This window comes from Parasteatoda tepidariorum, chromosome 9, assembly GCF_043381705.1.
Source record: "Parasteatoda tepidariorum isolate YZ-2023 chromosome 9, CAS_Ptep_4.0, whole genome shotgun sequence".
In the NCBI taxonomy this organism is placed as follows: domain Eukaryota; kingdom Metazoa; phylum Arthropoda; class Arachnida; order Araneae; family Theridiidae; genus Parasteatoda; species Parasteatoda tepidariorum.
Window position 1 is genome coordinate 40,630,374 of NC_092212.1, and position 16,450 is coordinate 40,646,823.

Consider the following 16,450-nt stretch of genomic DNA (forward strand, 5'->3'; position numbering starts at 1 on the left):
TGCATTCATTATTATTGAAATAACGCATTTGAAAAAAAGTTTTTGTATATTTCTATAAGCCATGCTTGTTACATGGGTTAAAAAATTTCTATAAGCCATGCTTGTTAAATGGGTTAAGAAATATCTGTAAGCCATGCTTGTTAAATGGGTTAAAAAAAATATCTCTGAAGAAGAACAAAGCCAAGTTTTAGATTTTTGCATTTTCATGGCATTGCTTTAGCGAAATTCAGCAACTGTTAGTGTTGGATTCATAAATTGAAATGACATTCCTAGTAGATATTTTTTTGGCAAATTAAGTAATTTTTTGCCTAACACTTTTATAAAAAGAATGAGATTGACTATATAAGTACATAAATAAATTTTGTTAGAGTATGAAATACAGGGCTGATTGTGCTCCGGAAAAAATCCGGATTTCCGGAATTTTCGCTAACAGTGATCCGGAAGTTGCCGGAGATCAAAGGCCCAGACATTTAAAAACATCATTGATCACAGAAGTTTCCAGAAATCAAATTTTCAAAGGTGGAACTTAAAAATACAGTTTATTTGTTTGTAAGGGAGAGCCAGAGAGATACTTTATAAGCTTATATTCATGATTAATATTCATTTTTTATCAGTAAATAGTTGTTATAATCATAAACTCAAGAAAGAAAGACATATTTGTAAATTTCAATTACTTCTCCAGGTCATCATAGGTATGTGTAAATGGTATAGGTATGTGTAAAATTTTAAATATATTTTAAGTTAACTAAGAAATATTGAGAAAAACCTTGTTTAAATTTTTTTCTAAATTTTCAATTTAAACTTTTTTCTTTTCTTTTTAAACTCAAGAAATTTTCCGGAATTTTGACTTGGGCTCCCAATCTCCCCTGGAAATTATGTCAAACTTGACATTTTTTGTAGTTATAATTGTTGTGTGACCAAACTTCAAATATGTTGCTACCTAGTTATTGTGAAGGATGTTATGTAAAGATTGCCTTTAATTTTGGTATTTTAAGAATTCATCAAAAATTTATACATATTAGGAACATTAAAACTATAAAAATCTGGCCAATCCACAGTTGAAGGCATGTACAAAAAGCAAAAAGTTAAGTTGTCTGATTGTTGGAGAAAACAGGGAGGACCTGAAAAATGATCATTATAAATGCCTTTAACAGTGGGTTGGTAGAGCACTGGGCCCATGTCCAAGAGGTTGTGGGTTCTATCCCTGCCGGTCGAAGACTCTCCGTGTAGTGAATGGTGGCTGATGCATTTCATGTTAACTCTGTTGAGTCACTAAGTCCTCCATGTTGCCATAACAAATCAATACCTCTGGGGTACTGATCCAGTAGTTTCCTTGTAATCTGGATCTGTTCAAATTTACAAGGCTACGGAGTTGAACATTAGTAGTTGTAAACCCAAAATTATGTCAGCTGTTCAACGACGGATATAAAATATAAAAATGCCTTTAACACCTTGGTTCTTGCTCCTGTCAAAATGATGGGCATGCCGTAAAGATTAAAATCTATTTTTTATGCCAGAATAATGTTTGTTTCTTTATCTATACACCTGATGGCTGTTTCAGACTATTTGTAATATGTCTAATAAACATTAACTTTTTGAAGCTTTATATCTAGTTTAAAATAAACTATCTCAATATTTAGTGTATCTATCCTGTATAGTATAGTATATTTAAACTATCTCTAAAGATAGTTTATTTTAAACTAGATGTCAGCACACGTCAAACATGCATATTTGCAATTAAAAAAGAAATACACATATTGTACTTAGTTTCATGTAATGAAAAAATGCGAATTAAAAAAGAAAAAGGCTCAAATTATATGACTGTTAAGGGGTTGAGTTTCAACCTGAAATTACACTGCGGTTGACGTTCTGTACACTAGGACTGGGCTTTATACCGATGTAAGACAATATATCGATTTAACTCCAACATCGTAATACCGATTTATCCATTTCATCTTCAACAAAATTCCGGAGTGAGCATTTCGACTCTACTAAATCCGATTTATTCATGACAGCAAACGCTAAATCGATGTTGCTCTCTCCGATGTAGTGAAACACCGGTTTAATCATTGCGAGAAAGTACCGATCTGCCGTAGCGTAAGGGAAAGATTCAAGGTCAACTATCAACTCATTCTCTTGGTAACACGTGCGCTCAACTTCTTTGGCTATTTGCCAAAATCACATCTGGTGCAGGGGTTGGTATAGTTAAATCGGAATGGGCNAGAAAAAAACAACAATACATTTGAATAGAGGAAGGGGTACTGTGGATTTATTTCTTAGTTTTGTCGTTTAGATTGTTAAATCGATATAACCTAATATCGCGATATAAAAGGGTTGATTATATCGATTTAAGAAATTTCTATATCGTCCAGCCCTACTGTACACCCACCTTTCTTTATTGTCAGATTTTGAGAGTGTTTTTTGTCCTTTCTTACCTTCTTCCCATTCCTTTTAAAAAACGCTTCAAAGAGATGTTAAGAGCGGTCTTCATGAGCACCCTGTATTGTTTTGGTAATGACGTATAAATAGATTTAAAAAATTCTCTTTAATATTGAGCTTGGCTATAATAAATACAAATTTACATCACATATAAAATTGCAAAGTAAAATATGATCTCTTATGAGAGCATTCCTCCTGTTTCTTTTGACCTACGCGTTGCAGATTCTACTGCAGAAATAAGTGCAGATCTGAATCCACTTTTCTCCAATTCGTGGACTGCTTGTATTGAAGTTCCTGCAGGTGAGCATACATCATCCTTAAGGGAACCTGGATGTTGTTGTGTGTCAAGGACCATTTTTGCAGATCCCTATAAAGGGGATTATGCAAGGTATCTTAAGAATAAGTCAAAAACTATTCATAAATATGAGATATTCGTGCATTAAATAAAGAGTTTTATGATACAGAAGCAATATTATATCACATTGATAGAATCATTTTCATAATTTTGTTTTCCCCTTAGAGTAAAATACAGGCGTTGACAGTTTACGGTTATTGCAACTGGGAATGAAAGTTGTGGTTATATATATAAAACATATACACTGCCCTAAATAATGGAAGAGAATGGAAGAATTTTTTAAAAATTTCTCAAGAGGGTTATTTTGTAACTTCAGAGTTGTTTAATTGAAGCGATTTTTTCATACTTTGCAATAAGTTATTATAATGCAATACATTATATTTTTTTATTATTTTATTTTGTTAATATATATTTATTATAATAACATAATTTTATTTTGTAGCAATGCAAATGACACTACCTTATAACCAGACAACTGAAAAAAAAAGATTGTGGAAAACTAATCATTTTGAGCTTTATTTTAAAAAGTGCAAAAACTACATAGAAAATTTATTGAAACTTTTTACATTTTTAAGATATTCATATAAGACTTTTTTTTAGCCTGTAGCATTACAAAAGAACTACTTTAAATACTCATATCTTGCACAGATTTAAGCAAACTTTTTTTCAAATTTTAAGACAAAATTTTTGTATTTAAAATTAATTTGCTCCAAATATTTCGTTTAATTTTCGTGATTATTTTTAAAGTTGGAGCAAAAAAACATAAGACAAAAAAAAAATAAAANAAAAAAAAAAAAAAAAAAAAAAAAAAAAAAAAAAAAAAAAAAAAAAAAAAAAAAAAAAAAAAAAAAAAAAGCTTTCTATAAAAATGCTCATATTTCTATAAATGTTTAAACTAGAATTACGAAACTTTATGCAGTTGTTTCAAACAACAATTAGAGTAATCAGTACAAGTTGCAAGTTTCTTGCTTGATTTTCTGGCAAAGGGTATTTAAAAAATATTAGTTTTCTTTTGTGATTTATTATCGGCTCCTAAATCCTCTGAAAGCTCTAAACCTTATTGCAAAGTATGAAAAATCGCTTCATCTAAACAACTTTAAATTTACAAAATATGCCTTTGAGTATTTATTGAGAAATTTAAAAAAATGTTAAAAAGTGAAAGTGTTCCGTCTTCCATTATTCTAGGGTAGTGTACATTTCTATAGAAAATATGAATGAAAATTTTCTTTAAATACTAAATTACAATATCATTAAAGATTAGATGCTAATGTAGAATAAATGGTTTTGAAATAAATAAATGAAAATATAGTAAATAATAAATTATATTTTAACATCTGCAGAAAGGTCCAATCTAGGAATGACTTTCAATGTTTAAAAATGAAAATATTTCATCATCCCCAGTCTGTAATTAACTTGAATGCATTATTGTGTTATTTTAGAAGGAAAAAAAAAAAACATTTGCTAGACACTATTAGTATTTAAATACTATTTGTCATCATCATCATAGTTGGCCAGACAGCCCAATGTGAGCCAATGCCTTCCTCTGAAGATTTCTCCATGACGACTTCCGATTTATCTTTGATCTCCAATTTTTTTTATTAATTGCGAGAAAATCAGACTCCACTGAGTCAGCCCACTGAAGCCTTCCCCGCTTTCTTTTTCCAGTGGGTCTAAAAAGCACTATCTTTTTTATTGTGTTGTCGTTACTCATTCGAATCATGTGGGTGATCCAATTCATTCTATTTATTTTTATGTAAATACTATTTGTAATTAGATATAATTCATCTTGCATCTATTTTAACCTTTATACAATATTGACTCACATCTTAAATGTAAAAATACTATGGTAAGAATATTTTCATTCAGTTAAGTCATTATTAAGATCTGAATCCTTCAGGTGTACTTGTAAAACATAGATATGTTTTGTAGTATTAAGCTATAGTTAACATAAAAAAAACTTACCAGTAATGTTTGAGCGGCTAATTTTACTGCCAGATCTCGTCTTATACCCATCTTAACACCTCCATCTGCTAAGGCTTCAATCGCCATATAAGCCTGAAGGGAAAAAAAAAACAGGCACATATTTAAATGATCGGAAAATATATATTTAAATATATGCATTACATATTGAAAATTGTGTGTTAAAAATAGTTTCCATCAATTTTAAAGAATTACTAAACATATATAAAAAGAAAACTAATTAATAAAAAACAGAGAACCTGTATATGGATTATTGGTAAATTAAATTTGACCTAAATAGTTATACTCAGTGTAGATGAAAATTTTGAAGCTCAATTTACATTTAAATATACTGTTGTCATATTTTTTTAAAAAAACATGATACACACATTTTCTTATGTCAATCTTCAAAGAAAGTTTAAAATCCTAAGGAGAAGAGACTTTGTCAGTTGTAGTGAGATATTATATACTCAATGTGTGCGCTCCGGTAGCGCTGTCGGTTAAGGAGTCTCTCACGCTGGTGAAGAGTCAGATGTCATGAGTTCGATCCTGGCAACCGACAAGACATACGGCGTGTATACTCAGCAAGGTGCCCGTTAAATATGCAGTGGCTGCAAATGATCTCATTAGTTGTGGTGTAGAAGTTTAGAGTAAGGGGTACAAGCTCAGACATTGCCCATGTCATATGGCCGGGGTCAAAAATTACGTGGCATTTCTACAATGGCCGTTAAAAGATAGTCCTACAATTTGGTCTAGATGCTTGGCCATGGTTGAAAGTGTAACGTAAAGTAGGCAGTCATAGACATTCAGCAGTTTTCATAATTTGTTCATACAATGTATAAGCTAGTCCACCCCAGAAATGCTTTTAAGAGGTCTATGTAGTAGTATGTTGTCTAGAGTAGGTAAGAAACACAGATGAAAAAGAAAACCTCATACGTTCACTTAGGACTTCCACCTCTTAATAGCAAATAGCATTCTTAAGCAGAACTTGATATAATCTTAAAAAATTTGTTAGTTCTAAATGTTGTTTCTTCAAATATGCTAACTATTGATTTAGTTATAAAACCTGACACAAAAATGTATTTTCTTTGAAAAAAAAAAAAAAAAAAAACAGATGATTTTTGACCAAACACTAAAAAATAGTGTTTCTATAGTTTAGAGAAGAGAGAGGTCGACATTTTGAGCCCCTTAATGTTAAATACACTTTTCTCCCCATCTCGGAAAATTTAAAGTGCATTAAAAACTTTTTACATTTAATTTATGAAGCTCATTAATTGAAAACTTTTTTTTTTCTTTTTCGAATGGCAGGCACTGAACTTTATTTGTTTCGCCTTAGAAGATGCCAGAGGTGTTACTCATTTCGCGTTACCCAGTGGGCACCTGTGAACCAAAGTCACGGAGGCGAGTAACATTGCCCACGCCACACTGCCACAAAACCGTTCATAGGGTGGGCCACATTCACTCATCACACACAAGAGAGAGAAACATCCATGCCCAGAGCGAGATTCGATCCCTCGACCATTGGCGTCGCAGTCAGGCGTGCTAACCGCTCGGCCACCTGGCTTGATTTAAAACTAATTCATTGCAAAAAAAAGTTTTTTTTAAAAACTATTTTATTAAGTTATATTAGTAATACTAGTTTTTACGCATTGTTGTTTATAATGCCCCTTGCCAATTAACCAGCAAGCCTGCTTGGTGAAATCAAGCGAATTTAAGACTAGGGTGCGTTTCTTGTTTTTTAGTGGCGCCATCTATGGCCAAGAATAAATTTTCAACCACGCACTCGTGACAGCCCGTATTAAAGGGTGGACCCGTATTCATACATCGATTCATTCATCCACAGTTCGTAATTTTGACCTGAACCTGTGAATGACCATTCTTCAATTCAGTACCCTCAGAAGTATTGATTTGTTATGGGAATTTGCAGGACTTTGTGAACTGACAGATTTAACATGCACCAGTCACCATTTATTTCACGGGGAGTCTTCTACCGGTAAGGATCGAACTCACAAACTCTTGGACATGGACACAACGGTCTAACAACCAGGCTGTCTCGGTCAAGTTTTAACATAGTTTCCAACTGCAATTTTAAAGAAGGAAATTGGCCTAGTCTATTACTTAAAATTTTTAAATTTAGCAACTCAAACTTTTCGATCAAATTCCTTCATGCTTCATATATAAAATCAAAACAAAAATTTCTTTATTAGATTAGCAGAGCTAAGTGATTTTTTTTAAAAAAAATGACATTTCAATTTTTTGCCCAGTTGTGTGTAGAAAATAAAGTATAGTTTTCGGTTAAATCTTTGAACAAAATGAAAAATAAGGGCAGATGTGTCAATGCTGTTGATACATCTGTTCTGAAAACTAGATAAAACAGTCAAGTCAACTGTAATTTTCTGGGGGGGGGATTGGTTATTTACGATCCAAACAGTAGATATAGAACTGCCAGTCTTAGAGGCAGAGCATTCTTTTTTCTCTTAAAATCGTTCGAAAAGGGCTTCTATGACTGAAAACATATATGTTTGATTGGCAGTAAATGGCTACATCCTTGACAATAATTTCCAGTATCGCGAACTCTAGGCACCGATATGTTTGAATCCATCACTGTGAAATTCAAGATAGAGTCTTTCAGCTCAAATGAGGACGTAAAATCTAAAAACTTTATCTTTCTGAATGAGTACGGCACGCCAATTTTTAGAAGCCCAATGAATATGCTAGGCAGTAGGAGGACCTTGACCAGGTCATTTAAAAGAACTGTATGTCCGATGTAACATCATTTCTGGACGAATATGTTTGCAAGAGCTTCCGTAATTCAAGTATTGCCTTGTAAAATCCTGTCATGATCATTCACTTGCCAGCTTTAGAAGATGTGAGTTAAAATTTAATAACATTGGTGTACTTTCTTTTAAAAAAAAGGTAGAAAAATATTCTTTACATATTGTATTTTAAAATAATTTAAACGAATTTCTTGAAATTTATGTAGAAGAGTATTTAAATAGACTTACATAAGCAGGACCACTTCCACTGAGACCAGTGACAGCATCCAATAAGTCTTCCTCTATTTGATCACAAATACCAACACTAGAGAATATTTTATGGGCAAGACCTGGATCTTCCTCCAGTATGTTCTTACCACACGAAAACACGGAACATCCTTCCCTCACTAAAGCTGGCGTGTTTGGCATGACTCTGATCACTCGGGATTTCGGTGGGAGAACCTAATTTGAGAAACATGTAGGATTATTCAGATTACGAACAAAAAATCTATTGTCTTACCACACTAAATCAAGAATTTTTTATAACTACTAATTTAAAAATATTTGTATAACAACTATTTTGTTAAAATTCGTTTAAAAAAAAATTCATAAAAAAAAAAAAAATACTAAATCACATGGACTACATGGATGGAATGATTTATATTCTTAACAAGTTTGAACGAAGGGGAAGTCCGCAAATAGAAAGCAACATATTTAATTGTAATGTAAATTTTAATAAATGGTAATTTATGTTACTTAAACGCGTGCATTTTATATTAAAATTGTATATATTGTAGAGCAGGATTTTCCAACTTACATGAGGCAGGGGGCCACAATTAAAAACACAAATCAAATGGCGGGCCGCAACTTTATCAAAATTTTATATAGGACTCTTTTATGTTTGAAGGAACATTAAATATTACTGTCAGATTCTTACCAAGTTGTACAAAACAAAAGTATTGAATTACAAATTAAAATAAGAAGTAGATTTTTAAAAATATTTAATTCCATATTAAAAAATTCGGGCTACTATAACTTCATTGTGCGCTCAACAATCAACAATGAATGTGCACCCATGTATTAAACAATTAATGTGCAACAGATATTTAATTGTTAAGATATAAAACTTTAAAAAGGTTGGTATTAAAATTTGCATAGTAGCACACAAAATTTTCAATGAGAAAATTGAGGTTTGTCTGCTACAACCACCAGAGAATAGATATTAACATTTAAAATTTACAAATGTGTGTGTAAATATTTTCGTCTAAAATGGGTGGTTTCAAGAAGTTAAATCGGAGAATTCCTTAGAGAAAATTTCTGATACACACATGCTAAATTATATTCACAAAATATTAAAAAAATGAAATGGAAAAGAGCAACATACACGATTATTTTTGTATTTGAATAAATATTTTCTTGGATGCAAAACCTGAGAAATATTTTTTTTTTTTTTGCACCGTTGGTATGATAAATTGCACAGAAACGAAGAAATTAGGTTTTTATTAACGAGAAAAGTATTTTAAACCCATACAGATTTTTTACGAAAATCGTCCGCAAAAAAATGACAACTAATATATTTTAGTTGGCGGGCCGGATGGAAACCACTGTTGTAGAGAGTTATATACTGAGTGCTAAATAAGAAACGGATCATCCTGATCTAATGATCAGGATGGTTTGCGTTCTATTACTCAATCTTAAAGGTTAAAGGGTGTGACCTCAAATATGCTAATTAATTAGTGCAGACAATATTTTAAGTTACGAAATCAGACACAGAAACGTACTTTGTCTGATAAAACACACCCATTTTTCGATGGATTCGCATTTCTGACCCCCAAAATCTGGCTATCTGGGAGATAGGGTCAAAGTAGTTTGGTTAAGAGAGTGGTCAAAGTTTGGCATTAAGTAATGTTGATTTTACTCTTTGAGTAATTCATCATATCTCGAGAACTTTTTAAGCGAATTGAAAAATGTGTGCCCATAATTATAAAATCCTTTTATCCAAAGGTAATTCCATGAAAAATATAACTTTTAGTTTATATTTATTATTTTTTTAATAATAGACGAAAAAACTTTTGAATTGTAAGGTATACAATTTTTACATCGCTTTGAAGAATGCAATTTTAAATGGCAAAACACAAAATTTATACGAAATCGGTTGATTAGTTTCTGAGAAATCGAATTTTGAAAAGGACGATATTTTTTTATAAAAAAATTCGATTTTTCAGGAACTATTCAGCTGATTTTGCTCAAACTTTGTATTTTTTCATGTAAAAATACACTCTTTAAAATGATGTAAACATTTTACACCTTACAATTTAAATTTTTTTCGACTATTATTAAATAAAATAATAAATTCTCACTAAAAATAATTTTTGCATGGAAATGTCTTTGAGTAAACTAAGTTCATAATTGTGTGCAAAATTCTTCAATTCGCTTAAAAGTATCTCGAGATATAGCGAAATACGCTAAAAGTAAAATTAAAATTTATAGATTCAATTTTTGACAGCTCTCCTGGACAAACTATTGGGATCATATGTCCCGGATTGTGGCTACCCCCTATTTTTTGGGTGTCAGAAATCCGAATCCGTTGGAAAAAGAGGTATGTTTATTCCGAAAAGGTATATTTTTGTGTCTGATTTCGTAACTTGAATTATCGTCTGCACTAATTAATCAGCATATTTGAAATCACCCCCTCGAATCATTAAGATCGAATCCTAGAGCGTGAAAATCCGATGATTAGACCAAAAGTTTTTCTGGGTGGTCCGTTTATATTTTGCTCACTGTACATGCACACATGCTGCAGTATAACTCAGGGATGTGATGTCTGGCTGTATTAAATTACTAGGATACCTACAAGCAACGTTGTCGTAAGTAAATCGTGGCCTTTGTCCATTCAAAAACCTATCAGGTTCGATGCACATGCGTGATGTCACTTATAGATATCCAACGAAATCTGATTTAAATCACATGATTAGGCACTTTTTCTCGAGTTGTGAGCATTCAATACAAGTCTAATTATTATCTTATAGGTAATACTAATTATAATAACTAAGCTTTTAAATTTAATTACCTTTTAATTCCAGATAGGTACTTAGTTTACGTTGCACAATGGGTTATTTTAATTTCTGACTGAGGTTGAAAATTGCAAATAATGTTATTAAGTTAAGGCATGAATTTGTATTTTTAATTATCAGAAATTTGCTTTTATTTTAGTTAATAATAATGTTGTATCGCTTCTTGATATTTCTTTTTAAACCTTGTTCTTCAATATATTAAAATTTGAATTGGATCGTGCGTAAATACAGAAGCTTACCTGCTCTATCTGTCGTGTTGTAATTCCCATAGCTACAGAGATGACTAAATGTTGAGGAGTTATGTACTGGGTGATCTCCTTCAAAACAGATGGTACAACTGGGGGTTTTATAGCGAGAATCAAAACTCTTGCATGTTCAGCTACATCACCGTTGTCTGCAGTTGTACGGCAGCCCAATTTCTATAAAATAATTGCAGTTTTTATGAAATAATAATATGCGGTTATAATAGTAATTTCTGTAAAATAATAGTATGCAGTTTTTATTGTCTTGTAATAAGCGAAATTAAAGAGCCAAGCCTTTTCTTCTTATATTTTACTACTTAATATTGTTCAACTGTTTACCCCTTAACGATCGGTTAATTTCCAAGAAAACGGTAATGAAAGTGCCTATTTTTTTTTTATCTCTGTATCCATGATTAGTGCTGACATCTAGTTTAAAATAAACAATCTACAATTACCTTAAAAATATCCTGGTATTGCCATCTGGTGTGTAAAATGAGAAATAAAATGTTTTGCGGGCAAAAAAAATTGCATTAGTTTTATTCTTAATGGTGTGGCTGGGTGGCGCAGTTGGTTTGTCGTCGGCCTTCTGAGCCTAAGTCTGCGGGTTCGATCCCCGGCCCAGACACCGGATTTTCGGGATGCAGAAAATCCTCAGCGGCCATGTCGTATGATTATGCGGCATGTAAAAGATCCCCAAAAATTTCAACGATGGACCATAATAATGAGTGAATTTGCAACAAACTTAATAAGGAGTCGATTTGAACCATGCTTTTGCTTGTACTTGACAATACTGTTGTGCAATCGAAGCTAAAAAGAACGAAAATAATGATCAAATCGCTTATCTAATCTAAATGAACCGAATTTTAATCTACACTCTTAGAAAAATCGGTTCTGCAATGAATAATAATATCGTGCAAATTTGCTACAGCCTTGGTAAGGTGTTAATTTGAACCATCCTTTCGTTCGAATTGAGCCGAAGTATTGTGTAATCAAAGTTGAAAAAGCACAATAACATCGTTCAAATTTGATGATTCGTTCAATTTGATTCAATGAACTGCGTTTAAATCTACTCCCTCAAAGAAATTGGTCAGGGGATGAACCATAATACCGTGCAAATTTGCTACAGGCATGATATGGTGCTGATTGGAAGCATGCTGTTTTATAGTTGGACCATAGTATCATGTAATTAGAGTTATGCTCAATAACATTGTTCAAATTACTCTTTTAAAAAAAATCGCATTTTAGTGAAGTCGTTTAGTTAAAATTTGGCTTTCTTCAGGAACTTTTCGATCTAATTCGTTCAAATTTTGTACTTTACCTTATAAAATTTGATCGGCCTTCTGAGGCCAAGTCTGCGGGTTCGATCCCCGGCCCAGACACCGGATTTTCAAGATGCAGAAAATCCTCAGCGGCCATGTCGTATGATTATGCGGCATGTAAAAGATCCCTGGAGTGCCTTATTGGCTCTTGGCATTTCCGGCAAAATTAAATTCCTAGTGCACTTTAGCATCCAAATAGAGTCTCGGTGCTGCCATCTAGTGTGGCAGAAACTAGACGTCCAAATTAACATGACCAACGGTATCTCACCCATTGTGCTGGTCCTGAAAGAGTGGATACCGCCTCTGGAGAACGCACTAGGTCTGCTCATCGGCAAGACCGATTGTGCAGCTCATTGGAAATAATATTCTTAATGGCGCGTTACTACAGAACACTCCAACCCAGAAATAGAGGGCGAAACCTCACCCCGTCATTTTCACGGGAGTGAGAAGGAAGGGGTTAATATCCATTTCGGTGACTCAAGTAAATTCAGCTATTTTGTTTATCTTTTTATTTATTTTTAAAAAATAATCGTGACATAAGAAAATAATAGAAAGTATTTAAACAGTTGAATTTACTTACGCCCAGTGATTTCACATTGGAAACTTTTTTATGAAATGAAAAAGTAACCCTTTCAATTAAAATATAATATAATAATAATCTACTAAAATAACAGGCAATGTTTAGGAAAAATAGGCGTTACTATATTTATTCCGTTTTGAACTTCGAACCAGAATTAAAGATGTCAGTGTCCTTGATTATTCCATAAAACAACTTACAACACACGAAATGATTTATTTTACAATTACATTAGGGGTGCACAACCTTTTTGAGTGAAGGGCCACTTGCACAGCAGGTTGGATAACGAAGGGCCGAACATGTATTGAGACATGTTAATGACAAATATAGTAATGTTTATTTAAATATTAGCGTTCTATTTTTTTTATCAATAAACTTAGTAATTTGTAAAAAATTAAAGGTGTTCCATTTTTAGAATTCATTCAAAAGTAAAAAAACTTATAATTTTTTTTTTACAAAAAAAAATTGCTATTCTTATTATATGAACAATAGATTTATCAAAATAAATAAACATTGAAGAAAAGTTTTTTTTTTTATCATTTCATGCAATACGAAAATTCATTTTAGAATTACGAGACGCATCCAGAAAGTAAGTTTCTCAATTTTTTTAAAAAAAAAGAACTCATACTTTCAGGAACATATTTATTGGCAACAAGTACAGCAATATTTCAGCTATTTTTCAACATAGCCACCACCAGAATTGAGACACTTGTCGTATCGTGGGATCAACTTTTGTATCCCTCTGTCGTAGAACTCTGCCGCCTGTAAAGGAACCAGCACAGACGTCTTCAGATCTTCGTCGTTGCCAAAAAGCTCACTGGAGGACAGGAATTTCTTGAGGTGCAAGAAAACATGAAAATTGCTGGGAGCAAGATCAGGGCTGTACGGTGGATGATCAAACAACTCCGAGCCAAATTTCGTCAAAACAGCTGCTGTGCGTCGAGCTGTATGTGAAAGAGCATTGTCATGGAGGAGCACAACACATGCAGTAAGCATTCCACGCCTCTTGTTTTGAATGGCACGTTGCAATTTCCGCAGTGTTTCACAGTAACGGTCAGCGTTTACTGTTTCTCAACGTGGTTCCATTCACAGGCGGCAGAGTTTTACGACAGATGTATACAAAAGTTGAACCCATGATACGACAAGTGACTCAATTCTATGTTGCTATTTTGAAAAATAGCTGAAACATTGCTGTACTTGTTGCCAAAAAATATGTTCCTGAAAGTATGAGTTCCTTTTTTAAAAAAGATAGGGAAACTTACTTTCTGGATACGTCTCGTAAATTCTAATAAATAAAAAAAACTGCTATGCCCACAGAATGAAAGTAGGAAAAAATTTATCATAATTAAGTCATATAAATTCAAATTAAATATTTTAATTGTAGAAAATTTATAGGTTTTGAACAAAAGCCTAAAATAAAAGCAAAACTGTGATAGTATAGGAAAATAAAATTCAATGCTTATTTTGTAATGTTCTTTATTATTTCATTTTATTAATTATTAGATTTTTTAATATCGTAAAAAATTTTCTTTTTTTATCGAAAAAGATCACTTAAGCAACAAAAAATTGAAATCTAAACTGCAAACAGTGAGCAGCTTAAAAATTCACGTTTTCCGCCATTTTATGAATTTCTCAAGTTGCAAAAACATTGCATTTAAATTAGAGATGTAACGAGTATTTGGCCCTTCTGTGAAAAATTCAGTTGGTTGAATGATCAGTCAAATATTCGGCAGAATATTCTTTAGAAATGTATTTTTCTAAGTTTTTTTTTTATTTTTGAATTTTTACATACTTTTTTTTTAAAATTATAATCATACAAGTCAATTTTGTCATTTTTTCGATACTTTGAGAATTGAGAAGGACTTTTTTCCATTTTTTGCTGTTTTCATTATAACCCAACAGAACGTCTCATACTATTAATTTATTATCACTCTTTCCCTGTACTGTAATATAAATAACCAGTAACATAGAAAAGTGTGATTTTCAGTATTAAAGTTTTGTTTCTGGAACTAAGAAAAATCTGTTTTTATTTTTTTTCGGCATTTTTATTATGACTCAGCATTTTTTTTAAAAATAAAGTTACTAACAAAATTAATTTTATAGCAATTTTTTTTCTTCTAAAATTATGGCAATAAGAAAAATTTAAATTACGATTTTCAGCATAAGATTTCCATTTAAAAAATTAAGAACGTTTTTTCTAACTTTATTTTCTTTAAATAAAAAAAACTTTTTTTTAGACATTTTTATTATAACGCAGTAATTTTTAATAGCATTTCTGTTGACTTAATTCTTTTTTCTTGGCTTTTTCTGGTAATTGAAAAACTGAGATGTTCAGCTTTAAAATTTTCTTTCAAAAATTAAGATTGATTTTTATGTTCTCTGTTTCGCTTTTCGACATTTTCAAAAACGTTCTTGATTGGCCTTATTTTTTAGAGTTAATTAACGTTTTTCCAGGAAATATTATTCTGAGCATTGAAATTTTAGTTTCAGTGTTGCTATACTGCTAAAAGATTTTGCTATTTGGCCCCAAGTGAACGGCGTTCAATAGATTTTTTCTTCTTTTTTTTGCCGAATATTTGGTTTTTGATCAAATCACAATTCATTACCACATTCGACCAAATCATATTCGTTGCGGAAATAAAAACGAAGGAAAAATAACTAGGATTTACGATAAAACTGTACCGAAATACCGTATCAAAAAGTGATTATTTAATTGCGCGATTAACAATCACGTGTCGTAATAACATCATAGTTAAATAACGGGATCGTCAAAATCATGTGGAAAAGTATAGAAATAATTGGGAAAAAATATATTTATGCTGAACTCAGCACGAATAAAGCGTGTCAAATGCATGATTTAAAATTTGCATGTCGTAATAGAATAATTGGAATTTTTTATAATACGTGGGAACGCATAGCAATAACTGCCGAAAAAAATTTTTGAAAAAAAAGAAAGAATTGCAAAAAAAAGATAAAAAATCACTTAGATTTAAGATGAAATCGTCACAAATAAAGTGCACAAAAAGTGATTATTTAAATTTGCGATCTGAAACTCGCGTCGTAATAAAAATTCGGGATTTTCGAAATCACGTAGAAAAGCGGAAATAACTTTTTTAAAAAAAATCATTTATATTTACGATAAAATCGGGTTAAAGAAAGCGCGTTAAACGTACATTTACTAAAGAATCTGTTAAAATTGATTGTGTCAAAACATGATGACTTAAAAGTGCGATTAAAAATTGCCATTTTTTAACAAATTTTTATTGTGTTTAGAAGCTCTCGCGGGCCGCACTTCAGTAATCGAAGGGCCGCATTTGGCCCGCGGGCCGCAGGTTGAGCACCCCTAAATTATATTATTATCTTATTTACTTACTTTCAATTACATTATTATCTTATTAAAGATATAAAATGGCGTAAATATTTCCTACTCATATTAATGCTCAAAAATAAATAAATTTATATAAGCTCAAAGCCATTTTGTTTCTTCTCCACAAAAAAGAATGAACAAGCTCAAAAGAAAAAAAGCAAAGTAAACCGTTACTATAGCAACTTAATTTTATGAACTAGATCAAAGTTAAAAACTAAGCAGACGATAATTCTCACCAATATTTGTGGGGAAAATAAATTATTTTCTCTATAAAAGTTTACTTTGAGTACCGATTAAAGTAGTATTTATCTTTTACTTACTTTGGATGAGTAGGAAAAAGATATGTACATTGTACAGAAGGG

General features: G+C 31.7%; 1 protein-coding gene across 4 annotated transcripts in view; it reads right to left on the reverse strand.

Moving 5' to 3' along the window:
* Positions 1-2,526: 2,526 nt before the first annotated feature.
* LOC107452833 (pyrroline-5-carboxylate reductase 2) overlaps positions 2,527-16,450 on the reverse strand; it is a 41,356-nt gene continuing 27,432 nt past the window's right edge. For all 4 annotated transcript variants that reach the window (XM_043047243.2, XM_043047244.2, XM_016069438.3 and 1 more), the window contains exons 3-6: positions 10,823-11,002; positions 7,759-7,971; positions 4,757-4,849; positions 2,527-2,806 (exon numbers count right to left, since the gene is read on the reverse strand). In XM_043047243.2, coding sequence (XP_042903177.1) covers positions 2,618-2,806; positions 4,757-4,849; positions 7,759-7,971; positions 10,823-11,002 — 675 coding nt within the window. In that variant the 3' untranslated portion in view covers positions 2,527-2,617. The remainder of the gene's footprint in view (positions 2,807-4,756; positions 4,850-7,758; positions 7,972-10,822; positions 11,003-16,450) is intronic.